General features: G+C 44.9%; 1 protein-coding gene across 4 annotated transcripts in view; it reads right to left on the bottom strand.

Annotated features, from left to right (window-relative positions):
* The window catches only part of LOC102468109 (zinc finger protein 2 homolog), a 42972-nt gene extending 28129 nt beyond the window's left edge, over positions 1-14843 (bottom strand). The window contains exons 1-6 of one of the 4 annotated variants that reach the window (XR_003551139.1): positions 13647-13907; positions 12792-12922; positions 12344-12436; positions 9122-9285; positions 5196-6852; positions 4604-5108 (exon numbers count right to left, since the gene is read on the bottom strand). Coding sequence is in view for 3 of the 4 variants with exons in the window: in XM_014591750.2 (XP_014447236.1) it covers positions 5381-6852; positions 9122-9164 (1515 nt within the window). In the remaining variant the exon portion in view is untranslated. Of the gene's footprint in view, positions 6853-6949; positions 7009-9121; positions 9286-12324; positions 12437-12791; positions 12923-13646; positions 13908-14724 lie in introns of those variants that run through there. The other 3 variants (XM_014591750.2, XM_014591751.2, XM_006158852.3) reach the window with 3 other exon arrangements.
* Positions 14844-18300: the final 3457 nt, after the last annotated feature.

Here is an 18300-nt window from a genome sequence, read left to right on the forward strand (position 1 = left end):
GGGAAAGAGCGTGCTTGTCGATCCAAAGCTGGCAGGAACTGGATTGTGCCAATGGGCAGAGAAGCAGCCTCCCTTAATCATAATCCCAAGCATTCTGAAAAATTGAAGGGTGCATACCCATGTCCCCAAATGCTGGTCCCCAGTTGCCACAGGTCTGGCTATGCCATATCTTACGTCACACATAAAGTCCTCAATTACAGAAACTTCGGTTCTACCTGGAATGGACACCCAAGTGAAGGGCTTGAGCTGAATGAGATGCTCTAACAAGGTCTCTCCCAAATCCTTATTTATGCTCTTTCCAGATGTTCCCCAAATGAACACCCTTCCCTCATTCGAAGGGGGGCCAGGGAAGCTCACTGATGCCGAGCTGCTCCCCCCTTCTGTGCCCGCCTTGATGCAGCATGGGGCTCCTGGGCTCCATGGCTGTAACCAACATGAACGGATTCAGCTCCTATTGGCAGAGGGCCAGCCTGTCCACAGCAGTCCCACACCATGTGAAGAGGGGGCTGTTCCCGCACGCCCACGTAGCTGCCTGCAGTTTGAGTCACAGCTCTGGCAGCTTGAAAAACATGTTGGGGGAGGGATCAGCAGTTAGCGTAATGGCTATGTCGCTGGACTCCCATGTAGTCGACCGTGGTTTGCGTCCTGGACCTGGTGGCTTAAAATTCACGCCAGGCGCGTGTGCGTGCGTGCCCAAGATCCTGAGAGGAGAACGGAGGAGAAGGGATTGCAGCGTGGTCATCCCTCTTGGAGGGTGATTTCTTGCTTTCTGTCTCTCTGTCTCTCCCTGTCTGTCTGGTGAGCGCATGTGCCCAGTAGAAAAAAAAACAAAAACAAAACAAAACAAAACAAAAACACAAAAAACCATGCTGGGCACGTTTGTGTGTGCTCCAAGTCCTGACAGGATGGAGAAACAGAGGACAAAGTATTGTAGTGTGACCAGCCCCCAGTAAGAGGTGTGCTCACAGCACATGCTGGCATAAGAAGAAAAAAAAAAATAGGCAAAAAGGGGGACTGAAACACCAAATTAATTGTACCCTAAGAAACTTGGGTTTTAAATAATAATCTTCACACGCAGTCTCCTCTTTCCCCGTTACATGCTTTTTTCCTTATTTCCCACCTGATCTCCAAAGATAGAAATGTAGAGGAAGTATGAGGCAGAGAGGAGAGATGGGTAGAAAACATGAAAATAGGCCCAGCTGTGATGACACACAGGTGATGCCACCGCTTGGGAGTCTGGAAGCCACATGGGAGGCCTGGGTTTGGTTGCTGGGCTAACCTGGACACACCAGGTGCAGCTGTGTGTGCCTGTAATCCCAGCTAATTGAGAGGCTGGTGCAGGGGCTGGGACACAGCAAACCTTGCCTAAAATATCAATCTCTCTCCTTGTTCTAATATGAAACAAAGAAAACAGATGAACCTGGTAGCAGCAAACTAAAATCTCAAGAGGCAGGCACAGGGCAAGGAAAGAGGAAGAAGCGAGGCATGCAGAAGCCTCGGATGGATGACATGACTCCATATTGGCCAGAGTAACCCTGAGAAGTCAGCCCAAGAAACTGCACTCTGCAATCTGGACAGCATGCCCGGACACTTCCTGCCAGCACTACCACCCTCAGACCCCTTCGTACAATCAGTTCTGGGGGAGTTTCCTTCCTCCTGTTATAAAAGATTCCTGCAGCCTCCACCCATGTCCAGATCTTACCTTCCCACTTGGAGGTGTGCAAGCCTGTGACTGCACCTCAGGCCCGCCACACGGCTTTCTCTCAGAAACGCACTCAGTCCTGTCCTGAGCCATGTGATGCTCCTGCCAGGGTGCTGGTCAGCCAGTCACTACCATTCTCTCTGCCTTTGCTTGGCCTGCCTTTAGGGGCTGGAAGGGCTAGATAGTCCTTTTCCTTTGCCGCATGCGGTGGCCATGTAAGACAGCAGGAAGTGAGATGGAGGGGGAGTCTGCAGAGCAGCTTCCAGGAAAACCTCTTCTGCTGAGGCAGCCATGTTGCTGGTGCCACTTGCTCCTTCTTTCTGTTCCCAGTGTGAGTATTTTACTTGAGGTTATGGCCCCATGACCAGGGTGGAAACCCCATGAAACAAGACATTGAGTTACTGTCTGTGAACCAGTGTAGGCCACCTCCAGGTGTACTGTATGTAAGAAAAATAAGTGTCAACTATTTGAAGCCCTTGTTGACTAGGCTTCTACTATTTGTAGCCTAAACTTCTGTTACTTATATCTTCTCTCAACCCCTATTTCCTAGTTATCCTTCAAATCTCTATCTCAGTAAAGCCACTAAGTTCTTTGTAACCTTTAAGTCATCCTTATGCCCACTAGAGGTTGTAAACTACCTGTTAAAAATCAATACCCAAGGGACCAGCAGATGGCATAATGGTTACATCACTGGACTCCCAAATAGTCAACTGTGGTTGGAGTCCTAGACCCAGTGGCTTAAACTCACACCAGGCAGTGTGTGTGTGCCCAAGATCCCCAGAGGAGAATAGAGAAGGGATTGCAGTGTGGTCATCCCTAGAAGGTGATTTCTCACTTTCGATCTCTCTTTCTGGTGAGCGCATGTACCTTATAGCAAAACCTCTTAAAAACAAACAAAGGAACAAACAATACCCAAAACCAGGGTGTGGTGGCGCCCACCAGGTGACAAAAAATACCCAAAACCAAAAGACATGTTTCTACCTTTCCCTCTGTAGCATTTGACAATAGTCACTTCATATTTCTTTGTTAATATTTTCCTTTTACTTAGTCACTATTCATATTCCTATGTTAATATTTTCCCTTCCACCGCCTGACTTTTGTTTTTCTTTTTCCTTTGGCAGTTTATTTCTCAGTTTCTACTGATTCTTCTTTCCTCCACTTACTTCATCAATGGCAATACTCCCCATGAATCCTTCATCATTAATCTATTTATTCTACTGCCTATCAGGACTCTTCAGATTTCCCACAGACTCATTTAAACGCCCCCAAACCTCACTGCTCCACAAAATTGGTCAACTTTATGTGTTTTTAATTATGACACCCTACTATCTACCCAAATAAGAAATTCAAAACATCCTAGAATCTTCCTTCTCATTCAAAAGGCCACATTTAACCAATGACCAAATTTTCTAGATTCTATCCCCTTACTGCTTAAATTCTTCCTTTCCTCTTCCCTCACACTGTTTCTTTTTTTTTTTTTTTTTGAGAGGTCTTTGCTATAGGGCACGTGCACTCACCAGACAGAGAGAGAGAGAGATAGAAAGTGAGAAATCACCCCCCAGGGGGAATGGCCAAACCACAATCCCTTCTCCTCCATTCTCCTCTCGAGATCTTGGGCACATACGCACACGCACCTGGCGTGAGTTTAAGCCACCAGGTCCAGGACTCGAACTGTGGTCGGCTACCTGGGAGTCCAGCGACATAGCCATTATGCTAACTACTGGTCCCCACACTGTCACTTTCTTTTTTTTTTGTTTGTTTGAGGTTTTTTTTTTTTTGCTATAGGGCGTGTGCGCTCGCCAGACAGAGACAGAGAGACAGAAAGCGAGAAATCACCCCCCAGGGGGGATGGCCACACCGCAATCCCTTCTCCTCCATTCTCCTCTCGGGATCTTGGGCACGCACGCACTCGCACCCAGCATGAGTTTTAAGCCACCAGGTCTGGAACACAAACCGCGGTCGACTACGTGGGAGTCCAGCGACATAGCCATTATGCTAACTGCTGGTCCCACTGTCACTTTCTTAGTTTACCCCTCAGAAAAGAAAGAATACATCTTACTCATTTTGATTTTCTTAGCATGTCGAGCACGTATTTAGGAGTTGGTAGGGTGTGAAATCAATGAAACTGTATAACTACTGTAACTCTAGCTCTACAAAATCTCCCTGTGGGAGGCTGCACACTAGCAAGTCTGCCGAGGTTTCTCAGAGAGCAAACAATTGCCATGATTGGTTCCCTTCAAAAAACCTGACCTTCGAAACTTTGCTCTGATTGGCCACTAGAATCCCTCAAATTTGCATATCCGGAACCTCATGATTGGTCCAAAAGCAACCAATCATAACCCACCGTTTACAACCAATCATGGCTCACCAGAAGAGCTGTGACACTGCGTCGTCTCTGTGCTGCTCACAACAGACGACGTGACCCTGAAAAGTTGTACTACATCATCTCCGGACGACCCTGGAGAGTTGTGACACTGCGTTGTCTCCATGCTGCTCACAATAGATGACGCGACCCTTAAGAGTTGTAACACTGCATCATCTCCATGCTGTACCTTGCTGCCCACAATAAACAGACAACACTGAAGACATGGTGTCGTCTCTGTGCTGTAACACTACGCCGCTTGTCCCGGCTCTCACTCCTTCACTCAGGAAACCTGTTCGGCTGTCCCCCTGGGTCGGACACGTGGCGCCAGAACAGGGACGGGACATCTCCCTATGATTGTTTTGAATATTTTGAGTTGCAAAGATTTGGTTAATGTGTCAAATGTCCCATATCTAGTAATGTTTGGCTCCTCTCCCTCATTTCTCCTTGCCACTTTGACAGAATAGGACACAAAGATACATTATTGATTCCTATATATTTAAGACTCTCTCTCTCTCTCTCTCTCTCTCTCTAGATAGATAGATAGATAGATAGATAGATATAAACTTCTAGATCGTTAGCCTAACAGTTTAATAACTATTAACTGAGAACTTAAAACAGCATGCTACTGTGTTAAGATGTGTGCAACTATTCCATCATTTGGCAGAAACCAGCCCATATTTTAGGGGAGAAAATAACAATGCAGGGGGAGGGACAAGGACATGGAATAGTAAGTGTTGTTAGAGGTAGAGAATCTCTATTCTAAACAACCAAGGAAGCTAGACTGGAATAGGTGCAGCTAGCCAACATCTATGATATAGTAAAAGATCAAAGATTTATAGCATTTTTGCTAATAACGATCCTGCATACCTTCTCAATACAAAATAACTCACTTACCAGAAAAGGAAAACTGTGACCTGCTACAAGTAGCTGACTTGTTCAAGTTAGTGGCAGATTAGGACTATTTACCACGGCTTTAGGCTATCTAGTTAAGAACTCTCACTTTTTCTCTCCATTGTGAAGTCTCTAATGTCCAAAGGGAATCTGCAATATAACACAACAGAACTTATCTTCAGCATGAAACTCCCTTGTTTATACCATTAAACTTTCTGATGAAAAAGTAAGCTTTACCTTCTGAATCAAGATCACTCCACCTTTATGTGGTTTTTCTGCAGTGGTCTGTATTATTTGATATGGTATACTGTACTTCAACTAAGATTCCCACAATTACTACATTTATTAGGTTTCTACATTACAGGACCTCTCTAATTATTATGGAAGTGTTCATCACAATGAAGGGAAAGTGAAAACTCCCCTTACATATGAGTTCTTTGATGCCGTGTCAGGTTTGTACTCCGACTAAAGGCTTTTCCACATTCATTACACTGATAGGGCTTTTCTCCTGTATGAGTTCTCTGATGCACTATTAGGGATGAATTCTTAATGAAGGCTTTTCCACATTGATCACATTCATAGGGTTTCTCACCAGTATGAATTCTTTGATGCTCAATAAGGTACGCACTCTGGCTGAAAGCCTTTCCACATTCATTGCATTCATAAGGTTTTTCTCCAGTGTGAATAACCTGATGCACAGTAAGGGATGATCGTCCAGTGAAATGTTTTCCACATACCAGACACTCATATGGTTTCTCTCCAGTGTGAATTCTCCGATGCTGAGTAAGAGATGAATTCTTACTGAATGCTTTTCCACACTGATTACATTCAAAAGGTTTTACTCCAGAATGAAGTCTCTGATGTTCTATAAGGTATGTACTTTGGCTGAAGGATTTCCCACACTTACTACATTTGTAGGGTTTTTCTCCAGTGTGATTTCGCTGATGTAGGGTAAGAGTGGAGCTCTTACTAAACGCTTTTCCACACTCACTACACTCATAGGGTCTTTCTCCAGTGTGACTTCTCTGATGGACAATAAGATGCATGCTCTGACTAAAGGCTTTCCCACATTCGGCACATTCATAGGGCTTTTCCCCTGTGTGAGTTCTCTGATGCACTGTAAGATTCATGCTTTGAGTGAATGCTTTCCCACATTCATTACATTTGTAGGGTTTCTCTCCAGTGTGAATCCTTTCATGCTGAATAAGGGAGGAATTCTTACGAAAGGCTTTTCCACACTCTTTACACTGATAAGGTTTCTCTCCAGTATGAGTTCTTTGATGCACAGTGAGGTTCATGCTCTGACTGAAGGCTTTCCCGCATTCATTACATTTGTAGGGTTTTTCTCCAGTATGGATTCTTTGATGTACAGTAAGGGATGAACGTTCGATGAAGTGCTTCCCACATACATTACACTTATAGGGCTTCTCCCCGGTGTGAATCCTCTGGTGCTTAAGAAGGGATGAGCTCTGGCTGAAAGTTTTCCCACATTCATTACATTCATAGATTTTCTTTCCCACAAACACTCTTTGAGCTTTAATTAACTCAGAATTTTGCTTGGCATCTTTTCCATGTGAATTCCAGTGCTGGGGCCTTTTTGCCATAGGAATGCTTGGTTGTGTATCAAGGATTGAACCCTGGCTGGAACGTTTTTCAAATTCATTGCCTCCACAGTCCCTCCTCTCAGGGAGGATTTCCTTATGAGTAACTGCCACTTGGCCCAGTTGTCTGTCCTTGCTCTTCTGCTGCCCCTCTAACCAATTACCAGGTTCCCAGGTTTTCCCTAAAGTAGAATGCCAGAGGCCTTCCCTTTCCATTATTACCCCATGGGATAAATCTTCAGTAGTGTTGGGTATTGTAGTTGACTCTTTGGTTTCAAGTTTTGTCTCCCAGTCTGAAAAAAAAAAAAAATTAAAATACACATTGATTCTGTGCTGAGAAAGTGAAAACTGTACAAGGTGAGCAGGAGGAAATGAAACTAGAAGACCTACTGGGCACAACTGACAGTTTTCAAAGATATCTCTACAACTGGTAGGAAAACTGGAAGGGAGAGAAAACCAGTAGATCAGTCCATAGGTAACAGGAGAACCAGAAGCAGGGAATGGCAGATCCACTGGATAAGCAAAGGAAAGAGAGAACCCAGTCAGGAAAAGTGGGCAGTGAAACCACTTGCCACTAGACAAAGTTAAATAATTAAGATTAAACCTAGGGGAAATAAACAGAAGAGCTAGAATTGGGAGAAGCAGATCAGAAGACCCTGCAACACTGTACTTGGAATTTCTACCAACAGTTTCTTTCCTCCTGCATGCCACCTAGAAGTCTATACCAAATTAATCTTTATAAAACATCAGTGTGACAATGAAAAGATTCTTGCCCCTGCCAAACGTGGGTCCCTGGCTTTTGACATCATTTTAACTAATTACTTATCTCTCTGGGTCTGAGTTTTCTCAGACATATAATATGGATGAAAGTAATCTGAGGAGTAAGACACTGCATACATACATAGAGTCACACTAACCTTCAGAAACAATATAAAGCACCAGAATATGTTTGAAAATTAAATTCTTGAGGGAGGATGACACAATCTGAAAGCTTTTTCAGGCTCCACCTAACTGGAAATAATCCAAATAGCTATCGACAATGGAATGGATAACTAAATTGTCAAATACTCACAGTGGAATAACTGACAACGGTGAACATTAAACTGAAGCTATATAAACCAGTATGAATGAATAAATTAAGCAAAGGCACAGAAAAATATATACAGTTAAGATTCCATTTAGAGGGACTAGCAGTTGGCATAATGGCTATGTCACTGGACTCCCATGTAGTCGACCGCGGTGGCTTAAACTCACACTGGGAACCTGTGCGTGCGTGCCCAAGATCCCAAGAGGAGAATGGAGGAGAAGGGATTGTGACATGGCTATTCCCCCTGGGGGGTGATTTCTCACTTTCTATCTCTCTGTCTCTCTGTGTCTTTCTGGCGAGCACGCGCGCCCTATAGCGAAAACCAATCCAAGAAAAAATAATACTGTCTTTACATTTTCTACCCATCTTTTGTAAAACAGGAGCAAAACCCAATAAAACATCCAACAGCCATAAAAACGAAAACTTTAGTTATTAGAAAAAAAAGAAAAGAAAGCAATGATGTTAAAAATAAACTTAGGCCAGGAAGTAAGGTCCCAGTGTTTACTAAATATATTAGGAAGTAATTAAATCACAGCAAGGCAAGAAAAGAAAATTATGTTGTTCTTAGAATTAGCATTAAACTCAAAGACAAAAATAAAACAAAACACTTATTTTCAAATTCTGGCATATTATTTCACCTCTCTGAGCCCATTCTCCCATTTAAAAGGAGCTACTGGTACCTACCTCATAGATGTCTTACAATGGAAAAGCTGATTGATGCCTGGGGAAGAGCCAAGCCCAGGACTCAATCAAGGCTTTCTCTTCTCAGTTTGGGCAGGGTAACAAGAGAACTAAATAGCAGATAAATCTGGGAGTAATATCCCAGAAGATCTGGAAAGAACGAGATCTGGAATTTGCAAACATCATGTTCTCCGGGCTTCACTGTACTCCTCTATCTTCTGTATCTTTAGTGTCTCTTTCTTGAGTAGACATCTCTCTGTCCCAGTCAACACATTCCAGTCTACCTCGGTTACAAAACTGGAGGCACTCTACCTCGGATCTCTGTCAGTTCTTGCTTTTCCTTCCCTTTCCTTCCAAGCTAATCTTGAAACAACTGTCTGTGGTTTAAAGTCATTATTTCTTTGGTACTCCTTTGCTTTTCCACTCACAGCATATTTCCCTCAGCACTAAAAGGACTCTCCCTGGTCACAGGCCATTCCCTTAGCACTCCATCCAACAGGTAGTTTGCATTTTTCACTTGACACTGTTACTCTCCACTCTTCTCCCTCCCCTGATCCAGCTCTGCTGTACTGTCACCTTTGCTGTGGTATCTTTAGCGTTCCATGAAGTTATTGTCCTCGGGGTTTTGTCCTTACTTTGCCCTTGTCACACAATCTTACTGTACTTATCCAATCTTCCCTCATAGGAATTTCCAAATATGATTATGACTCTCAAGTCTATGTTTTCATTTGATTTCTAAACTTTCTACTTCATGTCAATCAATTTTACTCAACAAGTGTACACTGAATACTTACTCTGTAGGCAATGTGGAAGGCAGGGGATACACGAAATGTACATTCAGTAATGACAGCTCAGGGAGCCTGCATACCAGCGGGCAGACAGACGTTCAGACAGTGAATGCAGTGTGAAACGTAGTCATCAACAATGGGGACTTTAGGCTTTCACCCACTGGAGATGTCTAAAGTGGGCAAACAAGGAGAAAGAAAGATATGGCTATCAAAAATCTGTGTTTGGGGACCAACAGATGGCATAATGGCTATGTCACTGGACTCTCATGTAGTGAACCGCAGTTCTAGTCCCAGACCCAGAGGGTGCATGCCCAAAATCCCAAGAGAAGAATGGAAGGGAAGGGATTATAGTGTAGCCATCCCCCCTGGGGGATGATTTATCTTCTGTTTCTCTGTCTCTCCAGCAAGTGGATGTGCCCTATAGCAAAAGTCTCTCAAAAAAAAATTGTTAGCCTCTTCTGCCTGCCAAAACCCACCAAAATGACATTAGAGTGACAAAAAAGGCATAAGTAAACTGACTAAACTCACCTAGGAAGCAAGGAAATAATGCTGTAAACATGTGCCAAAGGACTCCCAAAATAATTTAAGTATCTTCACATAGACAAGAGAGTTAACACATACATTTTAAAAATTTCTATTAAAAAGGGAACACCCAGAGAGTGTGAGGTGGCTCACAGAGATGAGAAATATAACAGTGGAGACAGATTTTTCCACAGGAGTGAAAGACACAGTTTAATGAAATCTTCCTACTTCTAGCATCCTCCCCTTCAGATAGTGCCACATGATCTCCTACTCTAGAACCTTCATGCTTGCTCTGCCCCAGAACATCCTCCCACGTGGCCCGGAATTTTATTTGAGTATCTGTCAGAGGGCACATACAGGAGGGGCCTGCCCTAACAATCCTTCTAAAATGGAGTCCTGTAAACTACCCAGATCCCTTACGCTGCTCAGTCATCCTACCCAGCATTTGTCCTTGTTATAGCCCCTCCCTCCTCCTTCCTTTCTTTTCTTCCCTTTCCCTCCCTTCCTTTTTCATTGCTCCTCCCAGAAAAAAGTTCAAGAAAACTTTGTCTGTTTTTGTTTATTGCCATATTCTCAGTGCTAGGAAAAGAGCTCAGTACTCAAATTTGCTGAATAAATGCAAATGGCAGTAGTAACCAAATCCACAGAAATCTAAAAGAAAAGCAATTAAAGTTACCTTAAGGGATCATTTTCTATCAAATAAGTTAGCATTAAAAACAAAAACTAGGTCCAACTCTGTGGCACAGTGATTGGGGTCAGTGAGGAGAGCTGGACCCCATGCTCTTGAGAAACACACCGGGTGCGTGTGTGCACATGTGCACATGCATGTACCCAGGATCCTGACAAGATAGAGGAATGAAGGAGGGGGGACTGCAGCATTGGAATAAAATAAAATGGTATCCTAAGTGGTGTAGTATATAGCAAGGGCCATAAAATATACATATAGATCTCTCGATAGATAGGTAGGTAGATAGACAGACAGATAGATAGGTAATCTCCTTTGACTCAGTGATTCCTCTTGCACAATCCTATTCTTTTTCTTTTTTTTTTTTTTTTAGGCGAGGTTTTGCTATAGGGCACGTGCACTCACCAGAAAGACAGAGAGACAGAAAGCAAGAAATCACCCCATCACCCCCAAGGGGGGATGGCCATGCCGCAATCCCTTCTCCTCCATTCTCCTCTTGGGATCTTGGGCACGCACGCACATGTGCCTGGCATGAGTTTAAGACACCAGGTCTGGAACTCGAACTGCAGTTGACTACACTGGAGTCCAACGACATAGCCATTACGCCAACTGCTGGTCCCTAAAATAAGTAATTCTTTTTTTTTTTTTCTTTTTTTATACTTTTTTTTCTTTCCCTTTTTTTTTTTTTTTTTTTTTTGGGGGGGTTTTTTCCCCGGGGGGGGTGGGCTCCCCAGGGAGAAAAGAGGGAGACAGAGAGAAACATAGAGACAGAAAGCGAGAAATCACCCCAGGGCGGATGGTCACACCGCAATCCCTTCTCCTCCATTCTCCTCTCGGGATCTTGGGCACACACGCACACGTGTCCAGCGTGAGTTTTAAGCCACCAGGTCTGGGACGTGAACCGCGGTCAACTACGTGGGAGTCCAGCGACATAGCCATTACACTAACTGCTGGTTCCCTAAAATAAGTAAATTCTTAGGAAAAAAAAAAAAAGCTTACTAGAAACCAGAAGTTATAAGATTAATGATTATAAGATTAACTTTTCCCTATCAGTATGTTAGTTTAATGATTTATTTGTTTAGACATAGTCATACCATTCAGAGATTAAATAAATATTTGCATCTCTCTTTATTTAAATGAGAAGTGGTGGGAGCTTTTGCACATACTTGAGGAGATAAAAGTGTAAAATGCATATTAGGGGACGAAAAAGTCAATGGTAACAACTAAAGGAAATTTCAGTTGTGACTGGTATTGGAAATCAGATAAAGACTAAGAAGCATTAAGCATTCAGAGGAAAAAGGGCACTGAATGTAGTGGATGCAGAAGCTCGAGGAGCTGAACGTGAAGGCAGCAGGGAAGGGCCCTCGCCACAGGTCGGATTAAGAACTCGGCCTGGGCGATGGCAACCCTTGATTCCTTTCCTATTAAACATCTGGATTCCCTGTCAAACATCTTTTACCACTTACAGCTAGAATGAAGTGTTGTCTTAGAATCTGTTGTACATTTAAGAATAAACTTTTGTAAAACAAAACAAAAATAATTAAAATAAAAAAGAACTATTGAGGCCAGCAGGTGACATGGTGGTTAAGGCACTGTACTCCCACATGGCCGACCACAGTTTGAGTCCTGGACCTGGAAGCTTGTTTTCTCACTTTCCCTCTCTCTCTGTCTCTCTCTGGTCAAATTAAAATAATAATAGTAGTAAATAAATAAATAAATGTAAATAAATAATTATTTAGAACAAAGAATTGGTAGTTTCTTCTAAATGAGGAAAAAAGGCTTATAAATGTTTAAGGGAAAGGAAATTATGGATATAGGTTATGGCTGGGAAGAAATATTCAAAAAGTGAAGAAAGGCCCAGAGGAGACAGAACGGCAGGGATTCAACAAGATGAGTTATGTCCCAGGTGGCATACAAGGCTACAGATACACCAGCCACTTTGTCTTCACAACCTGCCCCCTGACGAGGATAAATGCAGGAAACGTCCGTAAGGCAGAGGTACCTTCCAAGTGAATACACACCAAATCGTGCCAGGCTCTCCAACACCTGAAGATCCCTGTGGTGATCTCTCCCCATAGGACACACTCATGTGACAAATCCTTGCGGCCTGATACCTGGAGAGATACACCCAGAAAGTTTTTCCTCATCAGGCTCCATTCTTCTTGATCCTGCTGGGAAACTGTATTTGGTTTAGAAAGCTGATTCCCTGCCCAGGAGAAAGGACACTGATCCTAGCATAGTTCTGATCCCGTCAGGGCTTCTGAAACGGTGGCAGCTATGGCTTAAGAATTTGCCCATTTTCCATTCTCTACAGAACAGACTTCTCACCATGAAAGGGAACACTAGCAAATACCCGAGGCTTGCCTCTGGCATCAGGAATTTCAAGTCCAGACCCATGGATCTGAGAAGTCATCCAGGACTGAGGGAGGTTCAGGAGGCAGGCTTTGAGTGACAAGGGGAGGTCCTTACCCAGTGAGACCAGGTTCCTGCAGTCCCCCAGCGTCACTTTCCTACGCAAGTTCCTCTGAGCAGAATCTAGTTGTACTCACTCTTCCCAAGTGAAATCCAGACAGATCCTTGAATGCCATGGGCTCCTGAAACTGCGAAATTGTCCTCAATACAGGGCTATGCCAGTGAAAGCCTAAGGAGGGAGTGAGGAACCAAGCAGCACTAGAAGGGACAGAAGGCAGAAGTACAGCCAGAGAAGTGTGTTACTTCCAAGGAGACCAACGTTTGCCATGAGAGCAGGCGCTGTCCTAAAGTTATCAGACATAAATGTACAAAGGAAGTGTTCTGGGAGTCAAGGACAGGGAGGGTGGACAGAGAGGAATGACAGGGACAGAACTGACAGCTGCTCTAGGTTTCCATTCCAAATGAGGAGGAGGTGGTCCGATAACCTCCTATTCACCCCACGAGTGAAGAGGGATTCCCTGCCCCAGGTCACATGAGATGACTGAACATAACACCTGACAGTGGAGAGGTGAGACTGACAATAATTTATCAGTCACATACACTCATAGCCTGGGGACAGGACACCCCACACCACACGGGGTCACATGAGGGTTGCTCTCAAGAAGAGAGTGAACCAGCTGGAACTGAAAGGCAGGCTTTGTAGTGACAAGAGGGTGAGGGGACCCTTGGTTACCATGGAAGGACATGACTGGCTTGTCTGAACGACTCCACAGGCTGGCAGGGAGGGAACGCAGCAGGCTGAGGAGTAGGCAGAGCATCTGATCTGGCTGTCTGACAAATAGGCCAGACAGACAGCCCTTCCTGCTGGGTGGGGGCATATCTGCTGAGAGCAGGACGCGCGGCTTCACTCACCACCCTGTGAGGCTCACAGATGTGTGGGGAGCGCAGGCCAACAGTATACACGGGAATCCAGGTAGCACAGGAAGGCACAAGGGAGCAGCTTAAATCTAGAACGTCGTTGGTCTGGAGAGAACCAATAAAAAAACCAGCTTGGCTTTAGAATGGCATTTCAAGTGTGCAAGTCCCCCGCAACCTCACTCCCCAGCCTGTGGAACAGGAACTAAAGCGCTGTTCACCTTGCTGTCTGTGCAGTGAGGACACATGTACTGGCAGTGACCAGAAATTGCTATCTTATAAATGGGGTGTGGTTATGTTGGTGCATAAGTACGTCAAAACTCAATGAATTTTATGCTCAAATGGGTTCTTTTATGCAAAATTATACCTCAAACAAACTGATTCAAAATTTTAATTATATTTTAAGTAAATAAACTAAAATCTAGGCTATTGACAAGCAAACCACAATCTTCATCATCTAAAATCTTCTGAATGGCTCCCCACTTAAAAACACAAATAGAAATCAAAACACTTTATTTTTGTCTCTATGAAGACTTCTTTAAACTGATTTCTTTGAAAAATAAACACGTGACTTATTTAAAAGAACCCTAACACAACGGGGTCTTCAAAAACTTCATCGAGGGAACCAGCAGTTAGCGTAATGGCTATGTCGCTGGACTCCCATGTAGTCGACCGCGGTTCGTGTCCCGGACCCAGTGGCTTAAAACTCACGCCGGGCATGTGTGCGTGCGCGCCCAAGATCCCGAGAGGAGAATGGAGAAGGGATTGTGGCGTGACCATCCCCCCTGGGGGGTGATTTCTCGCTTTCTGTCTCTATGTCTCTCTCTGTCTGGCGAGCGCACGCGCCCTATAGTGAAACCCCCCCCAAAAAAAAAAAAAAACTTCATCGAAAATACCTATTATGAAAAACCATGCATAGATTTGAAAACTTTTTTCTATAGGGTGCGAGTGCTCACTGGAGGGACAGAGAGAGAGAAAACAAGAAATCACCCCACAGGGGGCATACCCCTTCTCCTCCATTCTCCTCTTGGGTTCTTGGGCACACACACATGCACACACACCCAGTGGAAGTCACCTGGTATGGGACTCAAATTGCAGTCAACTGCATAGGAGTCCAGCAATGTAACCAGTATGCCATCTGCTGGTCCCTTTTTCGGAACTTTTTGAGGTTCATCATACTCAATCTTCTGAAAGGAGAAAACACCATAAATCTTTCACAGTTGTAGATAACAAGATTAACTAAGCTTCACCTTAAAACAAACGAAACAAAACAAAACAATAAAGAACTTAGGGCTAAGTACTCCTGATGTCTTATTTTTTCCTAGAAAAGCTCTTACCTACCAGCTTTCAAATCAAGACTCCTCAGACTGATCGCTAAGGCTCCTCCTCCACCCGCAGTCACTGATCCTCAAACATATGAACTCCTTCCCGGCCCTCCCCTCAGGTCTGTATCTGCTTCCCTCACCCATTACCAGTCACTGCTACTTTCACCCACCTCTAAAGCTCGAGGACATCAAGATGTTGCCTGGAATAATTCTAAGAATGCCCACCACTAACTGAACACCTTCGACATTTCAGAACTGGGCTAGGCACTTTTTACCTACACGTTTTACCAAATGAATTTACCAAATGGTGTTATATTATAATCACCACAAGGAACGCATGCTTCAGGGAAGTCAAATCACTTGCCCAAGACAATGCACCCAACAAATGTAGAGTGAGGATTTCAACCTGGGACGCTCCAACTCTACTCATGATCTCCTCCCTTCGCCCTGGAGGTGGATGAGCACGCCCTGGTTCTCTGTTGGCCACCCTGCTCTGACCCTTGTCTAGGTCCTGGAACACTTATAATCCAGACACCTATCCTGACTTGTTCTTACCATATTCATGTGCCATCCTTGTGACTATCCTGCATAGACTGTCCTCCTTTGTGATCCCTGAGAGTTCAAAACCCCTCTAAGTACTAGGGCCACTTCTGTGATTTTTATTCCTTTTCCAACATGTGAGCCACACCAAGAACTCAGCAGGCCAGTGCAAGCAGCAGTGTGTATGTACGTGGCAGCTCTGAGCAAATGTGAGGGATACTGCGGAGGACTTTCTGAAAAATGCCCAGCATTCTCACATCCCACTAGCCCTTTCCTCTGCAGCGAGGCAGAGTAAGAGGTCTGAGAGAGAAAATAGCTCATCAGAGCTCCTGACGGCTGAGGCCCAGCGGCCATCACCTTCTTCCTTCCTGTGGGGCCCTTCCTAGGGGATGTGCCGAATGCAGAGGAGGCAGAGCTGAGAGAAGGAAAAAAGCCTTGAGAAACAAGACTCCTATGGCAACAAAAAATAAATGCCTATAAATACACTAAGCAAGTGTTTGATCTCTAAATTAAGAAAGTGCTATTTATTTTATTAGATATATAAGGAAAAATGAACAGGGAGATGCCATATTCTTGGGTAGGCTGTCTCAATATTTTTAAGTTGTCATTTCTTGGAAATTAATTTATAAACTTAACATACTCCCAACCAAGTTATACCTTACTAACAATATTTTAAAGTTAATTATGGAGAAAAAAATTATTTGAGTCAAGTTGTACCACAGCCAGGACTGACTTTATTTATTTATTTAATTTATTTATTTATAAAGAATAAGTTTGTTTGTTTTTAAGAATTACTTGTTTGTTTATTTATTTATTTGTTTTAATTTGACCAGAAAGAGAGAGAGAGAAAGTGAGAAAGCAAGCCACCAGGTCAGGGATTTGAACCATGATAGGCCATGTGGGAGTCCAGTGCCTCAACCACATCACCTGTCGCCCCTGTCAGGACATTTGAAAGAAGAATACTGATGAGAACTAGCCCACCAGAATTTGTCAAGCTACATTAATCAGTACTTAATGCCGCAGAGCAGGCAGAGTCACGCACCCACCAGAGACACCGCAGACCAGGCAGCATTCTGAGGCTGGGGTGAGCACAGCTGTCCACAACACGGGGCGTGCTCGGCCCTCAGGAATGCTGCAGCCCAGGGAAAAGGATCCAAGAACCAATTAAAATCCACCGGCATACGTGTTTCAGGAAGAAAATTATAAATAAGAATTCAGGACATGAAAAGTGACATTTCACATCAGTGAAGGAGGACTGAATTATCAAGATTGTAATATGGACTTGCAGTTTGGAAAAGAATAAAAATTTACACATAAAATGAAACTTAAGTACTAGGAGAAATGACAGAGATCTCATAGGACTTCTAGAAGGCTTCCCTGACCATCAGGTCAAAGACCTAAACATGAAGAGACCAACATGTCTAAACATCTCTGTGGTCAGAAAACACACCTGTGTATCAAAACAAAACACAAACACATCAAAACAGTCATCTGTGGTCAAATGCAATTTTAAACTCTATCATTTGCACCTCTCAGAGGCCGAAGGAACCCCAGTACTCAGGCTGAAGGCCGGGCACTGGGACATGGCAAGTGTTTATATAAATTGCTTTTCTGGAGAGAATCAGACCACAGGTAGCAAAGCCTGGTTGTGCCCTTGACCTAGAAATTTCTCTTGAAGATAGAAGAATCTAGAAGATAGAAGGTGGAGCCGATGCCCTATATTGTTTAGAATATATATATATTTTTAAATCCTGAGATAGACGCCTCAAGTGGGGATTAAACCCTGACTCACACCCACTTTTCCTCACACTCATTAAAATAATGGTGTAAATATTTTTAAAAATTGGTTTTGACAAACATTTGTTTTCTATCTTCTTGCGTGGTGATTTGCGTGGTTCAAACCTTACCAATGCAGTCCACAACCAACCAGTAAAAGATAAGCGGAGGCTACTACTATTCGTATCTGCGTTTAAAACAGAGAGCTTCCACGGACAGTTGGACAGTTTAGTGATTTTGCTCTTCTGGATTTTCTAGTTGGCGTACAGTGAATTTTAAGAGGAAAAAATGTGACAACAATTGACAATTTCCCGAGGTAGAAATTGGCCCGAGGCGGGGCTCCCGGTGTTAGGGCGACAAGGTCAGGGCCCCTCGGGATCAGAACCCAGAGGGCGGCCCCGAGACGGGCACACAAGGGCGGTGCTGGGACCTGGACCGCGCGACGGCCCAGCGTCCCCAGAGACTTCCGAGCGCAGGTTCGCTCCACGCCTGCGCCGCGGCCCGGGACAGGGATGCGCGGGGACTGGGCAAAGTCCCGGGGAAGAACCCGAGGTCCGGGGCTCCCCGGCCTTCGGCCCCTCACCGACCCCTCGGACCCGGGGCCGCACACCAAGTCCCGCGGCCCGACCGCGAGGACGGCGGGGACCGTCTGCCCTCCGGCGCTCTCCGCGCGAGGCCCTCGGGCAGAGCGAGCGCACCCAGAGCTCGGCGGCCCGCGCTGCCGTGCGGCGGGGAATTGGCCCGAGGCGGGGCTCCCGGTGTTAGGGCGACAAGGTCAGGGCCCCTCGGGATCAGAACCCAGAGGGCGGCCCCGAGACGGGCACACAAGGGCGGTGCTGGGACCTGGACCGCGCGACGGCCCAGCGTCCCCAGAGACTTCCGAGCGCAGGTTCGCTCCACGCCTGCGCCGCGGCCCGGGACAGGGATGCGCGGGGACTGGGCAAAGTCCCGGGGAAGAACCCGAGGTCCGGGGCTCCCCGGCCTTCGGCCCCTCACCGACCCCTCGGACC

This window comes from Tupaia chinensis, unplaced genomic scaffold (genome assembly GCF_000334495.1).
Source record: "Tupaia chinensis unplaced genomic scaffold, TupChi_1.0 Scaffold000612_1, whole genome shotgun sequence".
NCBI lineage: Eukaryota > Metazoa > Chordata > Mammalia > Scandentia > Tupaiidae > Tupaia > Tupaia belangeri.